At 32.3% G+C, this 14,293-nt stretch overlaps 1 protein-coding gene across 1 annotated transcript; it reads left to right on the top strand.

The window, feature by feature from the left end:
* The first annotated feature begins 1,292 nt into the window (after positions 1-1,292).
* LOC133176303 (uncharacterized) lies at positions 1,293-13,988 on the top strand. Its single transcript, XM_061311438.1, has 4 exons — positions 1,293-1,813; positions 9,330-9,374; positions 10,087-10,316; positions 13,682-13,988. The coding sequence occupies exons 1-4, from the start codon at positions 1,735-1,737 to the stop codon at positions 13,733-13,735; spliced, it is 408 nt and encodes a 135-aa protein (XP_061167422.1). The 5' UTR covers positions 1,293-1,734; the 3' UTR covers positions 13,736-13,988.
* The last annotated feature ends 305 nt before the right edge of the window (positions 13,989-14,293 follow it).

The following is a 14,293-nucleotide window of genomic DNA, read 5'->3' as shown; positions in this document are numbered from 1 at the left end:
GCAAGCTGAATTGAGTTCTAAGGATTGGTGTAGAAACATTTTAGAATTCCTATTTGTGCATAAGTACATAATTATAAATATCTCTCTCTCTCTCTCTCTCTCTCTCTCTCTCTCTCTCTCTCTCTCTCTGCTTAAACTACCACTACAATCAGCTTTTCCATCGTCAATTTCTCCTTTTTATGTCGTATTTTTCTAATATCACCTGCATATTGCGTTCATATCTCCTAAATAATTCGGTATTCAAGAGCATTTTCTGAGTATGACAAATTTTTGAAACGAGGAAAGCTACTAACAAATAAGTTGCTGTTACAAGGCTTTCGATGTGAAATGTGAAGAAAACGAACAGCGATCAATCTCATAAATCCAGTAAACAAAATGAATCGTAGACAAGGCAAAAAGACGGACCCCTGGAATCACCAGAGGTGGGATCAGGTGTCTAGGAGGAGTAAGTATCCCCTGTCGGCCGGTCACACCCGCCGTTAGTCCTATGTATTAACCAGGTATACGAAGTACTCCGTAGTCAAGTTTAAATAAAGCTCTCCTTTAAAGTCAGCATTTCACAAATTCTATGGTTGATTTAAGGACTTTGTTAACATATACAAACTATCAATTAGTCGTTTTTTACTCGTATGTTTCTTGTCAATTATTAGACCATTGATTAATACTAATTTTGACTACGGATTACAACGTAAACCTGATCAATGGCGAAAGTGACGATTGACAGGGGATGCTCGGAACATTTTGGCACCAAATTCTTTCTCTGGTGTTTCCATGGATTCTTTTTTTTTTTTTTTTTTTTTTTTTGCCCGGTTGTTTTTTTACTTGAATTATGGGATTGGTCAGTGTTCCTCATCTCAACTTTTACATTGAAAGGAGACTTTGAGAAATAAACCAAAATTATGTTTCCTACCAGAAAATTAAGTCAGAATTCTTTTTAAAGGTGGGGGTGGTGGGAAAGGGTTTTTAATCTTCAAAAGATGTCCAGGAAACAAATCTTGGAACTTGTCAAATATTTCTTGGAGGAAGAAATTCCATTTTATCTCGTCCAAGTCACTTCTTTGCTATATATTTCTTTCTATACTTGTCAGAAAGTCACTTTGAATTAGTTCTGTTTCAAGTCTTATAACTGTCGAAAAGCCTCTGTTACTCCGTCAATCGCTTCTTTCACCAACCAAAAAGACCAATTTTACGTCGTACTTTTGTCAAGAAAGCCAGAAATAAAAGGAATAAGATATCCTGTAGCAGACACGCTTTTTTACACTTTCACGTGTTACCAATAACGGAACATCTACTTAGTACTGCATTGAAACATCACTTATGCATAAAGATCCAATCAATTCGTATTGATAAACTATTAAAGTCTCATCAGGCTTCAACTGTTTTATCAGACCGAGGCCACGCACCTGTTCGACTGACGCTTCGGTGACGTAGCAGTTTTGGGGTGGAATATTTATCCAATTACATGTAGCGATTACTATTGGAAGACCATTTTTTAATTTCTCTAGCAAGTAAGCGCATCCGTGCGGACCAGCACTCCTTATCGGGGGCGGACATTGTATACTAAAACTACAGCTACTTAAAACGTTCTCTTAGTTTAAGATAAAATATCAATGCTCACGAACATTATTTTTTCATTGAACAAGGAACATTTTAGTGCCTATCTGATTGGTTTATAGTGCAATCATAATTGTAGTGGACTTTATTCTGATTTCTGTAGAGACCTTTAGACAGGAAATGCGAAATTCATCAAGCTTTGTGTTAGTCAGTGCAACCTTATGTGTTTATTTCTCTGTACAGCTATCCTCTGTAACAGGTATGTATCATTTGTTTTAGGTTCTATTATTAAAGAACCTCTGTATAAGGAATTCTTATTTTTTAAATCTTCAAGATTTTATTGAGCAAAAATGAAAGGACTATCATTTTTATGATTTTTTCATCATTTTCATCATATTTAAGGATATAACAATTGTAAAAGAAAAAATATTTCATGCTGTTTTTGGTAAATATGCATGTATTCAGATTTCACACCGTACATGTAAAATTAAAGTAATCTTTCACGTGAACACCAATAAAACACAAATTTACATGTGTGTTAGTTTTCCTTAAACAAATTTCATTTCCCACTTCCCTACCTTAAGATTTTTTTAAAGCTCTTTAAAATATGAGACAATTGTATTGCTTTAAAAAAATATCTTAACGCTAAAATTTTGGAGAGAAGGGAAAATGTTCGATAACGCAATCTCAGAATGACAAATACAAAACTCATGCTCACTGCTGTACATTCTGGAAAATTGCCATATAAAATGCAGAGTTTTATTTGTCGATATATAGATCAGTGTATATTCTATTTGTTTAGTGAGATTTATATTTGATTGTTCATTTCTCCGCTATCTGCTGATCAGAAATTCACACTTACTACTTAAACAAGGATACGAGATTCTGTTTCAGAGTCTATTCCCGGTTACTTGAGATTTCAATAGAAAACTTTAGTTCATTGGATTTATTTATTAGTTATCTCGGTATTTTTTTTAAATCTTGATATTTTTATTTAAAAGTTGCAGACAAGTTCTAAATGTGACCTTTGCATCTGTATTGGATAAATCTTTAAAAGAATGATTCATAACTGGGTTTTCAGTAACTCAATAAGAAAACTTAATTTTATTTTATTCGGTAGTATATCATGTTTGGATATAATGCTTTAAGATATTCTTTGCTTTCTAAATTGAGAACAATTGCAGATATTATTGGGTTGATGTTCCATAGATCTTTGGTAGTTATGTCCTTAGGATAAAACACAAACAGGATGCTATCCTTCAAATGTATTGCAAATTATTTTGATAATTTTTGGAGGAAATATCTGTAAGCTGCTGTAAATGATGCCTTATAACATAGTTATTTGTGTAATGACGGACCGAGAAGATTCAATTGCTTAAAGCTCCAAGTAATCGCTAATCAGGCTTTTCATGATGTCTAGATCGTTTTCTTAACGTCATGTCTTGATGCTACTCCTCCAAATATTTTTTGTCCGTGCACCATAAAATGAAATTAAGGATTGTACTGAAAAGCAGTTACCTTTCTAGTTTATTCGTTGATATGTTTTTCCTCCAAAATTTAAGGGGAAAAAGATTTATAGGTCTCTGCAAAGAGTCGTTGTATTTTTTTTAATTAATCATGGGTGATATCATTCTACTAACGTACATTCACGATCGCATTGATGTGTTCTAATTTTGTTTTTGATATATCCAATTATTGCATCTTGAGAAGAGAGAATAATTTGGAACACATTATAACTACATAATTACGTTGCCTACAATCTGCCTTGTGATTTTAAATGAATTATATTTGTTGGTTTGTTTTGCTTGCAAAAAATAACGTCTGTAGGTAAAAAAAATTTTTGTAAAATTAATGTCGATATTAATGAGATGGTTGCTTCAGTTAATACCATTTCTGAAAACCAGTCCATGTAAAAAGATTAATAAAATCTAATAAGTTGTAGTAAGCATGAAAACCATTTAGCATAGAGATTTGATATCTCTGTTTTTATGCAGGTCTTCGGTAAACCGTATCAATTTCTCATGTGACAAAATTAAAAAAGAATGTGATATTTATTATCTTCATTTCTCGATCAGTTATAGGAAAGAAATGACTGATGTCAGCGGGGTATATTGATTCATGGAGCTTATACAACATTCCAATTTACACCTCCAAAACAGGAAAACTTGTTTGTAAAGCTCAACAAACAAGTAAAAAACATTAGAGAATGCTGTGAAATTTGATTTCATCTTCCCAAATTATCAATCAAATTGAATTGGTTTTAAACTGCTTTTATAACAAGAAACAAAATGTATAGAAATCCGTTCTTTCTGTGCCACATGTTTCTTATATCACGTTGTGTAAGAATGTTCAGAAAGACTGATAATAATGAACTTATAGAAATTAAAAAAAAAATAGGTTCAATACGGTGACGTATAAAGTAATCTTCATGTGACACACAACACGGGAATCGAGAGCATTAAATTAATCCATGTAACAAGTCATCTCATAGATCGCATTATACATATAACATGTCAAATATTGTGTTTTATTTAATTTTCCTAAAAAAATGTACTAAAAATAAAATAAAACCTGAAGAACATTTTTGTTTCTCATTATGTAGAATCAGCATTTCAGTTTGAGATCTTTATAGGAAGACTTTTTTAATTTTCATATATATCAATATTTGAATCAAAACACAAATCCTGTAAGTTTAACACGTCTTTAAAAATACAAGACCGAAATAAAGAAGAATATAAGTAGAACGAATTCCAATTGTATTTTTTCTTAAAGGCATAGTATATTCAGAATGACTGTTCGAACATTAAATAATCCTCCTTGTCTATTATGTTGTTCCATTCATTATCTTCATCTTTTTCATTGCTTTTCTCTTGTCTATGACTTGCGGAAACTGAAGCAATTGAATCTTTTTTCTCTGAAAGATATTTCCTTCTGTTAACATGAGAGATAAAAGATATTTCATCCGTTATTAGAGTTGATGGTTACATCTTTCTACGTGAGTTAGAGATGTTTCCTCGTTCCAGTCTTCAGACCTAAATGTAATTTTCTTTCCTTCATCCTAACATTAGAGTTAAAGGATCCATCTCTTCCAAGTACAGGAGCTAACAAGTTTACCGTATTTCTATAATGAGCTAAAGGAAATATCCTGGTTCTTTCTGTCTCGTAGGTGAGAATGTTTTCCTTTCTATGACAAATGACAGGTCTTTTCCTTCTTTTTATAATAAGAGTTATCGGGTGATTCTTACTCTCTTTGTTCACGTCTGGGGTCATTGCGTAACAATTGCATTATTGTCCGGGAAGCAAGAATTATTTAAACATCGACTTGAATCCCTTCTATCCTCTAGAATATAGTCAGATCGTCTTTTTAGGCATATTCTTTTTCCAGAATTTTAACAATAAAAAGGATGCTTACAAGAAAAGGTTTTACATACATTTCTTCTTTACTTTCTTCTACGGGAGCAAAATCATTCCATTTTTTTCTGTTTCTCTCATTTTTATTTCTAGGACCTGAGAATATTTTCATCTGTAATTTTTAAACCTAAGCCTTGCTTCATTATTTCCTTTTAGAATCGGTCCTTATCTCTTTGTAAGCCTTTTTTTCTTGGGGATAAGAATATAAAATGTAAAGATAATGAACGGTGATCATTCTCCATAGTCCATTTTACCAATACAAACTATGAACAGAGCTGACACGAACCTCTGAAAACAGAGGTGGGATCAGGTGCCATGGAGGAGTAAGCATCCTCCGCCGTCCGTTAGCTTTTTATCCTGATAGGGTAAACGGAAAATATGCGTAAACAATTCAGTGTGAAAATACTGGTCTAACAATTTGTATGAAAGATGTCAGTCAACATTTGGCTCAACGACAGATTATATTTGCAAACAAAGTTACTGTATCAATCATAGAATTTGCAAAATATTGATTTTAAACATATTGTAGATATCCTTTTATCATAAATATATTTGTCAAAAGCCTGCCTTATTTGAGAAATTAATCGTACAAAGAACATGCTCTTGCGTATTGAATCAATTGGGAGACAAAAGTTGTATGTAGAAAAGTTTAAGTCATTGCGTTTATCATACAGTGTAGTTGTCAGTTTGCCATCAATGTCTTTTTCTAGTAAAACATCAAAATATGAGAAGATGTGTCAGATTCTGTGGTGTCTTTTGTTTGAGTTCAGTGGGATTCAAATCAACGTTGGAATGAAAATAAAATGTTAATTGATAAAACGCCGTCAATACATCTAAATGTCGAATTGAAGGCTGAAGACCACATCAAGAAACGTCTTCTTTTCATGTAGAAGGTTTCGAATAAATTCAGCTTCCTATGAATACAAAAACAGGTCTGCTAATAAGGGGGCACAATTAATACCCATGGGATTTCCAACTTTCCAACAAATTGTCGAAAAGCACATGGATATTGTCAATGAGAAAATCAAGCATCATTTTAATAACAATCTCAGAGTACTTTTGTGTAGAAACAGAGTGTTCTTTAACAACATAAGTTTGAAGATGACCAACAATGATAAGGTATGCAATTTTACGAGTTCCATTTATTTTGAAGAAGCAGTTGTCTATAATGTCCAAGAGTGGTCTTTAATGTATCGTGAGGAATGGTTGTATAATGTGTTGAAAGATCATGTGTTTTGATGCTGTTGATTTTGATAAAAGTTTGGGATTTCAAATTTTCTTAAAGTTCCTTGAAGTTCTTTAAGTATCCACATCTGATATTTTTACTATTAAAATCATTGATGAGGGTTTCTTTTTATTCACTGTCTGATATGTATTTAAATTTTCTGGTCTCTGTGTAATTGACATTTATTTTGGAAAAGATATTTTGGCACATTTAAGAATGTATGTACATCTAAAAAAGATGCGATTTACAGAGTTCTGGAAAGCTTATAGTAACATGTAAAGGGATTTATTTGTGAGTAATTAATTCACATCTATTTTCTAAAAGGATAAAAAAAATAAGTTTAATATACATGCACATCCAGGAATTTTGTTCTGGATTTAAGCTATAGCCTTTTTGCAAATTAATCCTGGACCAGGAATAGAGATATTTGATAAAATACAGTTATTTTATAGTATTTTCTATTTGTGGGAATACGTTTGTAAATATGAGCAACTGATCAATTGTGACTCAGTATGCCTGCTTTAGTTAAATTCATCGATAGCTACTGTAAACATGACAATTTGTCGAGTTGTCTTACCCTCTTGCTATCTTTCGGAATACAACAATTGAACGAGTGCAGTTCGCTTTGATTTACCTTCATCGCTCTTGAATTTATTGGATGTGGGGGAAATATTTGTGTAAGATATCGTATCAAATTTAACCAGATGTTTACGGAAAGTCTTGCGTTCAATAAAATCGCTATGCTTTTGTTTCTCAAATATTGACATGTGCTCGTTTTCATCCTGTATTATTGAATCTGTCGAAATGATGCTTTGAAATTTATATTTGGCTTTTTGGCAAGTACATCAAGCTTGCGTCGAACCATGAGACACATTTATTTAACAGAATCTAGTCAATGACCAGTTTTTAAACACCAACATTGCTAAAAATTTTAAAGACAAATAAACATACAGATATTTGTACATAGGGTTGAAAATACACAAGCTGAAACTCTAAGAGCAATTTTAAATGCCAGATCTGGTCATTGTTTAGTTTACAAAGCTTTTGTGTAAATATACTAATTATGTGTTCCAAATTAATCCCTCTTCTCAAGATGCAATAATTGGATAAATCATAGAACTCCTTAGAACACAACGATGTGGTTGAGCTTAGCTCATTACGTCGTGAATTTACGTTAACTTTGTTGAATTTAAATCCTATCGGGGTCTATTTTTCTTCTCAAATGAAAAAAAAGAAAAGTTATCACCATCTTAATTTGAAACTTAGTTGTAAACTAGCAGTAAATATTGTAAAATGTAATTATCTTGTTTTGTAGAATCAGTAAACTTGATGAACTGACGCTGATGATATGTAGTTATTTGTAATTGAATTGTTAGTGTGGGCGAAACTCTCCACAGAAATGCAGATAAACGGCCATAGAATTATCCTTGTAAGAATGGTGAGAGGAATCTAAAATGCAAAGAAAATAAAACGAGAAAAATAAATTTAACACCCAAAGAAACGCATGCATCATCTGTTAATTCCTAATTAAATTGGAAATTAAACTCATTTTTTAATCAGACCAAGTTAATAAATTTAAGATATTTTCTTCGGAAGTCTGTTCAAAACCCTTCAGAAACAATATACTAAAGTTTGCAAGAATTTGAGTAATATATACATTATAAAATTTCGTTGCCCACTTCAATTAATCATGACCACACGAAAACAAGCAATATAATATTTCTTACCTTTCCATGTTTTGTTTTGTTTTTATTTTTTTTTTTTTTTTATTTTATTTATTTTTTTTTTTTGCATTCACATCATGCTTAAAATAAAGCGAGTCAAACATAATTAAATTATGACATCTCAAATAGAGATCAATGGAAACTGATTTACTTAATAAACATCAAGGTGACTGATGGTAGTTATTTTAATATTTTGTTAACAACCAATATCGTTTTAGCATTTTCATGTCTAAGAGAAGATCTGAGCTATCTAAAGTGGTGGTATATGCACTTTTTTTCTTTAGTTGCATTTTTTTAATGATAATATCATCCTGTTATGAACAACTACTTATCTTAATCTGTGGGAAAAAAATATCGTTTTGACATCTAAAATTGATTTGGCTTTCGTGACCAAGATTACATTTTATCGCCACGACCTCGCGGTTATACTGTGGACGTGGATTTTTTTCTTTTGTAATGCCCTTCCAATTCATGGCTCCTGTCAGTACAAATAGTTTAAAGGAAGTATCAAGGTTTCTACCGTTAGAAGTATTTCAGAACAATACATTATATAAATTCAGATCAATTGATAGTTGCAAGGGAAAGGGGGGGGGGGGTAGCTTTGTGTGCTTGAATGTAAGCATTGATAGTACCTCAATTTGGGGTTGCAATCTTCACATTAAGACATTAAGTCGAAAAAAAACTGATTTAAACACACAGATGTAAAGACTGTCTTTTATATATAAGGACTTAAAAAACAGGTTGACAACAAGACAAACTGTTCCCTTGTTAACGGACAACTCAGATTTTCAGATGACAGATTTCATTTTCCTCAGGGAAATTCTTCAAGTGACGGACGCTGGGTCACTCACTGTAATATTGCTACTTTCTGATTGTTTTCCTGTTGTTTGAGTGTTTAATTTCCACAGATAAATGGCGTACTTTGTCGGACAATTAAGTCAGATACGACATCATCTTTCTTGTTTGATGACTTGCTGATTCTGAATTTCATTTGATGCCCTCTAGTGCTTGTTCAAGCCCACTTCATCAAAATAAAAGGGCGGGAAAAGCTAAGCTTGTTTGAGATATTCACAGACTTCGTGTTCCCTACAGATAATTGTGTTCCTGATGAATGTTTAAGTAATTGGCCGTCTCTCTCTTCATTGCAAGTCTTAAAGGAATTCCAAAGCAGCTGTGCCTGTGAAGGAATTAAGAATTTAGATTTTTAATCATCCTTCCTGTCTCAATAAACACACTAATCTTAAAATAATTACTTATCTTAAAATAATTAAGAGCAGAGAAAATTATTCTAACCTAAAATTCTTTAAGAAAACAAATGGAACAAGATGGGATTTTAATGTTTTTTTTTCCAGAAAGATGGAAACAATGTATATTTTATATTTTGTCCTTAAATGAGGTCTCATTTCCTATTACAGCAGCAAAATGCAAAGGGCCTTGGGCAAATCACATGTGCTTCGGAGGTACGTATTTCCGTGCTTTCCTTTTTTGCAAAACTGAACAACATTGAAGTTCCTCGTTTTATGGTTAATGTCTAGATATTAACATCCAAAGAATATCTTCTCCTTTATTTGTGAGGAACACTGAATGATGTTAATCTAAAGAAATTGCAATTTAAATGAAAAAATATAAGATTGAGAAGCGTAAAAGTCAACTTTTCTATGGCTCTTGCATCAATGTTACATTCTTATCGATACAACAATACTTTACGTAGTTTTACCCACAGTATAGGAATGGCTTCTTCAGATTTAAATCTAAACAACGAAGTTTTAGATATGAACACTATCATTGCAGGAAATTATAATGGTGCAATAGCTCTTCCTCGCGAAGATGAACAAAGAAGGATATTTGGGGGGAGGGGGGGGGGGGTAATTGAATGATTAGATCTATAAAAAAAACTAACAATTTATTATATGCAATGATATTTATTACTTTTTCTTTACTTTTAGTTTTGAGGGATGGTTCTTATTAAAAACTACTTATTATTTTTGCATGAGATACTTTATGTTACAATTTTGTTTTAACTAATATGTACATTGATAAAAACATGTATATTTGAATATGCTTTCGTGCCTGAAATTAATTTTACCAAAGGAAAATAAAACATAAAAACACAAACTTATTGAATTCAAACAATGGTATACTTTTAATACAATCAGAATTTTCTTTCTACAGGAAATGGAAAGAGATCGTGGTCCCCCTCGCGACAGGCGGTGGACAAAAGAGCTGACGATATGGGACGGACTCTGCTTAAAAGTGTTCTGTTAAAACGATTGAATTCTTTCCCACCAGAAGAAAAATATTATAACGATTTAGATAGCTTTTATCCATTGGACTCCGATTTAACAGAGAAAGATGATTCTAGCATTAAAGAACAAGAAATCAGAGAGTATTTAAAGGAGCAGGTAAATACCATGTAGTTTGTAATTGATTATTCTTCATCGTCACAGATAGGTTCATTGACCATCGTCACGGATAGATTATATCAGTGACCTTATAGTCACAAATAGGTTATCTCGGTGACCCTATCGTCACGGATAGGTTCATTGACCATCGTCATAAATATGTTATTTCAGTGATTTTTTCGTTACGGATAGGTTATTTCATTTTATCGTTACGGATAGGTCATCTCAGTGACCCTATCGTCACAGATAGGTTATTTCAGTGACTTTATCGTCAATGATAGATTATCTCAGTGATTTCATCGATATGGATAGGTTATCTCAGTGATTTTATCGTTACGGATTGGTTATCTCAGTGATTTTATCGTTACGGATAGGTTATCTCCATGACTTTATCGTCAAGGATAGGCTATCTTAGTGATGTTGAAGTAAATTTAAATAACAGCTGAACGTGTAGCCCCTTCCTCTCTCTCTGTCTCTCTCTCTCTCTCCTCTTAAATCGGAGCTGACATATTTTTCAGAACGCTCATCCTGTTAGTTTGTCTAGACGGGTTTTACTGAGTACTTAACACACTTGCTTTGCTTAAATTTCTCTCTGAGGAGAAATCATGTCATCTTTGTAATGGTTGAACCTCGAACAAGAGCAATAAAACTGTAATAAACTACTCATGGCCTCTTCTTCAACCCGAAGGTAAAATAATGAAGGTATGATATTTCATCACCTCTAGTGCTAGTGTCGGGGTTAAGTGTATGTCCACCCTCCAATTTATCCTTTTTTTCTAGTTTTGTTTAGATATAAAGTGCGACCTCTAATGACATTAATGACACACATCTACGAGGGTTGATCCAAAAGCAGTGTCATATATAACTGTTATGAAATCTTTAACACCCGAGAGTTTTCATCAAGACTCCATATACTAATACCTCTATCTAAATTGACTTCTGACCTAAAATTTCATCAGATATATGCCGTACTTCATAAAAAAAAGCACATCTTTGAGTCTCATCTACCGTCGCACGGCAAGAATACACCGACGTCGTTTTGACGATTCTCTTCAACACTTATTTTGAATCTGATGATACATAAGATTTACACTAAAATGAATGAATTCAGAAACAACGTTTGGACAAAGTCCAAAAAATGTTAATACTACAACTCAAAGCAAGACAATTTATAGCAAAATGACTTTAAAGATAATTAAAAAGAAGCATGTGAAAGGTTTAAACAATATACCGATGAACTGAAAATGATTGGTGAAAAGTACCGTTATAGCGACTTCGATAACATTGATACCGTGCGGCGATAGTCAAATCCTAACGTCGTGATAATCTTAATATTTCAAAAAGTTTTCTACATCATCGAATGGAATCTTATGGCAAAAATTAAAATAGATAGGCGTACTAATATGTCAAATCTTGTTGATAATATTTAATCATTAAAGATTAGATCAATCTTCGTATTTTATATGAGTTATATGTAATATTCCTTGTATTATAGTGAAGGGTTCCCCTCTTAATTCATATAAAGTTTGAGATTCATTTCTTTTGGGAACTGAAAAATCTGATGGATCTGATGGATCGATATTTATATATGGGAAAGAATTTTATTCTGTTCATCATTTTAGTACAAAATTTCTTTGAACTGGTTACCTAACAATAAAACTAATCAGTAATTATATATTGTATTCTACATTTCTCTTTGTTTTAAACAAAATGATTTGGTCTTTCAATTAAATACAAAGCTTAAGGTTTCATACTGGATTACACCCTTGCCTTCTCCGGGATTTTGAAAAAGATGTAATGAATATTAATGTAACTACAGATCTAAATCTATGATAGAGTCACAATGCAGAGTTCTATATAATATGCATAAACCGTTTATGATAGTTTTATGTTGGTATTCTATTCTAAAAGCAATCAACGCCTTTTTAATATTTCATATCGTCGTTTCATTTATACAATTGGACCGTTGTTTATTTTTATTGTATAACGATCCCGACATGTCAAGTAGACGCTTTCAGTCAATCTATTGTCCGTTATATTGAATTGTGTTAATTCTCACGAGAGATTTCCCCTCTGTGATGTGTTTAGTGCGGTTATTAATTCTCAGCGCAGCCATGCAATCTTCATACGGCCTTCTCACCATAATTAGGTATCATGTCATCGGGGATTCAGAAAAAACGATTTATTTTTCACTAATATTACACCAATAGAAAAACGTTATCAGTAAAGGCGAATCTTTTAAATGGATTAAATCAATTCTGATGATAATACATCTTGCACTCTAAAAGTAATAGAAATATCTTACGATTAAGTTACTTTTTTCTCCCATATTAGAAGTTCCAGGCTCTGGGGCCATAAAACTTAGATATGCTCACTTTTTATCTCAGTCTCACTATTCCACTTTTGTAAAAGTAGACTGATATCAAAAGTGAGCTCGTCTTAGTTTGATGGCACCGAAGCCAGATTACTACAACTAACTTCAAAATACAAGGAATCTTAGTTTTTCCTCTTCTTGGTGGTAGATAATCGTATTCAAACGTTCAAGTTCTTCTTTTTTTTTTGTCAGTGATTTGTGCTTTTTTTCTTTCAATGAAAGAAAGAGTGTTGCTGTGTGACACGTTATTAAGACACAATATGCTTCTTTATATTGCACATTTTACAATCAATTCCATACAATGTTCTCAATTCAATTCTATACAGAAGGAAGATTTATAACCAAATAGATACAATTTTGCAAAACATTACAATGTTGGTTTTTCAATCACCTAATGGTATATCATTCTCAAAAAGATCTTTAAGGATATAAATAACTGCGTAGAATAAATTAATTTTCAGAAATTCAATCGATTAAAATATTTTTTTTACTTTTGAGATAGACACAGGGTACTGATAAATAAATTTTTGCTACGGGCTTTCAACAAAATTGTTTTAAGTCAGGATTTCACAAATTCTATGGTCGTTATAAAATACAACTTATTTTTGGGTTGTATTGCGACTGACATGTTGGATAGTTATTGTTAGGCAATTGTTTTGACTACGGATTGCTCTCTTTACCTGATCAATAAGGAGGGCTCAAGGCCGGTGTGACTGTTAAACAGGGGATGCTTTCTCCTCCTAAGCACCTGATCCCTCCTCTTGTGTTTCTTGAGGTGCATGAAATATTGTCATATTCACAATCGGTTTTGTATCAAAGATTTATGAGATCCATCACTGTCCGGAAGCCTGATCTTTTTCATTTATTATCGTTGCTTTAGTAAAAATAAATTTGCTTTCATTGATTCAGGTTGTGGACACTGAACAACTAAATCAAAGATCTTAATTATTACAAAGTTAAGTAATTTAATGGTCTTCTTTTCATTTTTCAGCTGTTAAAGCGAGAAATGGCAGCCTTGACTGAAGATGATGAGTATCTAAGATGAAGGGAAGCTAACCTATCGGGACTTTATGTTAAAACTAGATCAAGTTGTTTTAATTAATAAAGTTTGATTTAATGATTTATGCACTCATCTGATTGGCTTACTTTTTCTGTGCTTTAAAAGGAAACCTATTCATAGACTCATACATATCATCAATGGTCAAACAAGTTCTGAAAAAAAACCCAAAGAAGATATATATTTAATGAATCTGTGTTTGTTATTCTTATTTAGATTGACTATTAAAGTATGAATTTTTTCTTTTGTCGCTCATTTTTCATTCTGAAAATGATTCAAATGTAATGCTTGTATTCATTATGGATTCAGTTCTTATGACATAACGTGAGTTGATGGATTCATAACATTAATAGCATAGTTCTAAAATCCTTAGGTCAGAGATTAACTCTTCTCTTGTTTACATTTTTAAAAAGATATTATTAATGGCTGACATCTCAGACAATGAAACATTACTTCTAATGATTTGCATTTAAGAAGAAACTGTGACATTAATGATTAATAAACCTCCGTGTGCTGCATTACGTCACTTCTGGACCAAAGGATTAC

The sequence above is a fragment of the Saccostrea echinata genome, unplaced genomic scaffold (genome assembly GCF_033153115.1).
Source record: "Saccostrea echinata isolate AGI-Se365-2 ecotype Australia unplaced genomic scaffold, CSIRO_AGI_Sech_v1 ptg000073l, whole genome shotgun sequence".
In the NCBI taxonomy this organism is placed as follows: Eukaryota; Metazoa; Mollusca; class Bivalvia; order Ostreida; family Ostreidae; genus Saccostrea; species Saccostrea echinata.
Note: the sequence above shows the minus strand (reverse complement) of the source record. Positions and strands in the feature narration are given on the sequence as shown.

Excerpts from the sequence above, each read along its gene's own strand:
- LOC133176303 (XM_061311438.1), top strand. The coding sequence starts at position 1,735 with ATGCGAAATTCATCAAGCTTTGTGTTAGTCAGTGCAACCTTATGTGTT. Across the intron at positions 9,375-10,086 it reads AAATCACATGTGCTTCGGAG|GAAATGGAAAGAGATCGTGG; the intron begins GTACGTATTTCC and ends TTCTTTCTACAG. Across the intron at positions 10,317-13,681 it reads GAGAGTATTTAAAGGAGCAG|CTGTTAAAGCGAGAAATGGC; the intron begins GTAAATACCATG and ends TTCATTTTTCAG.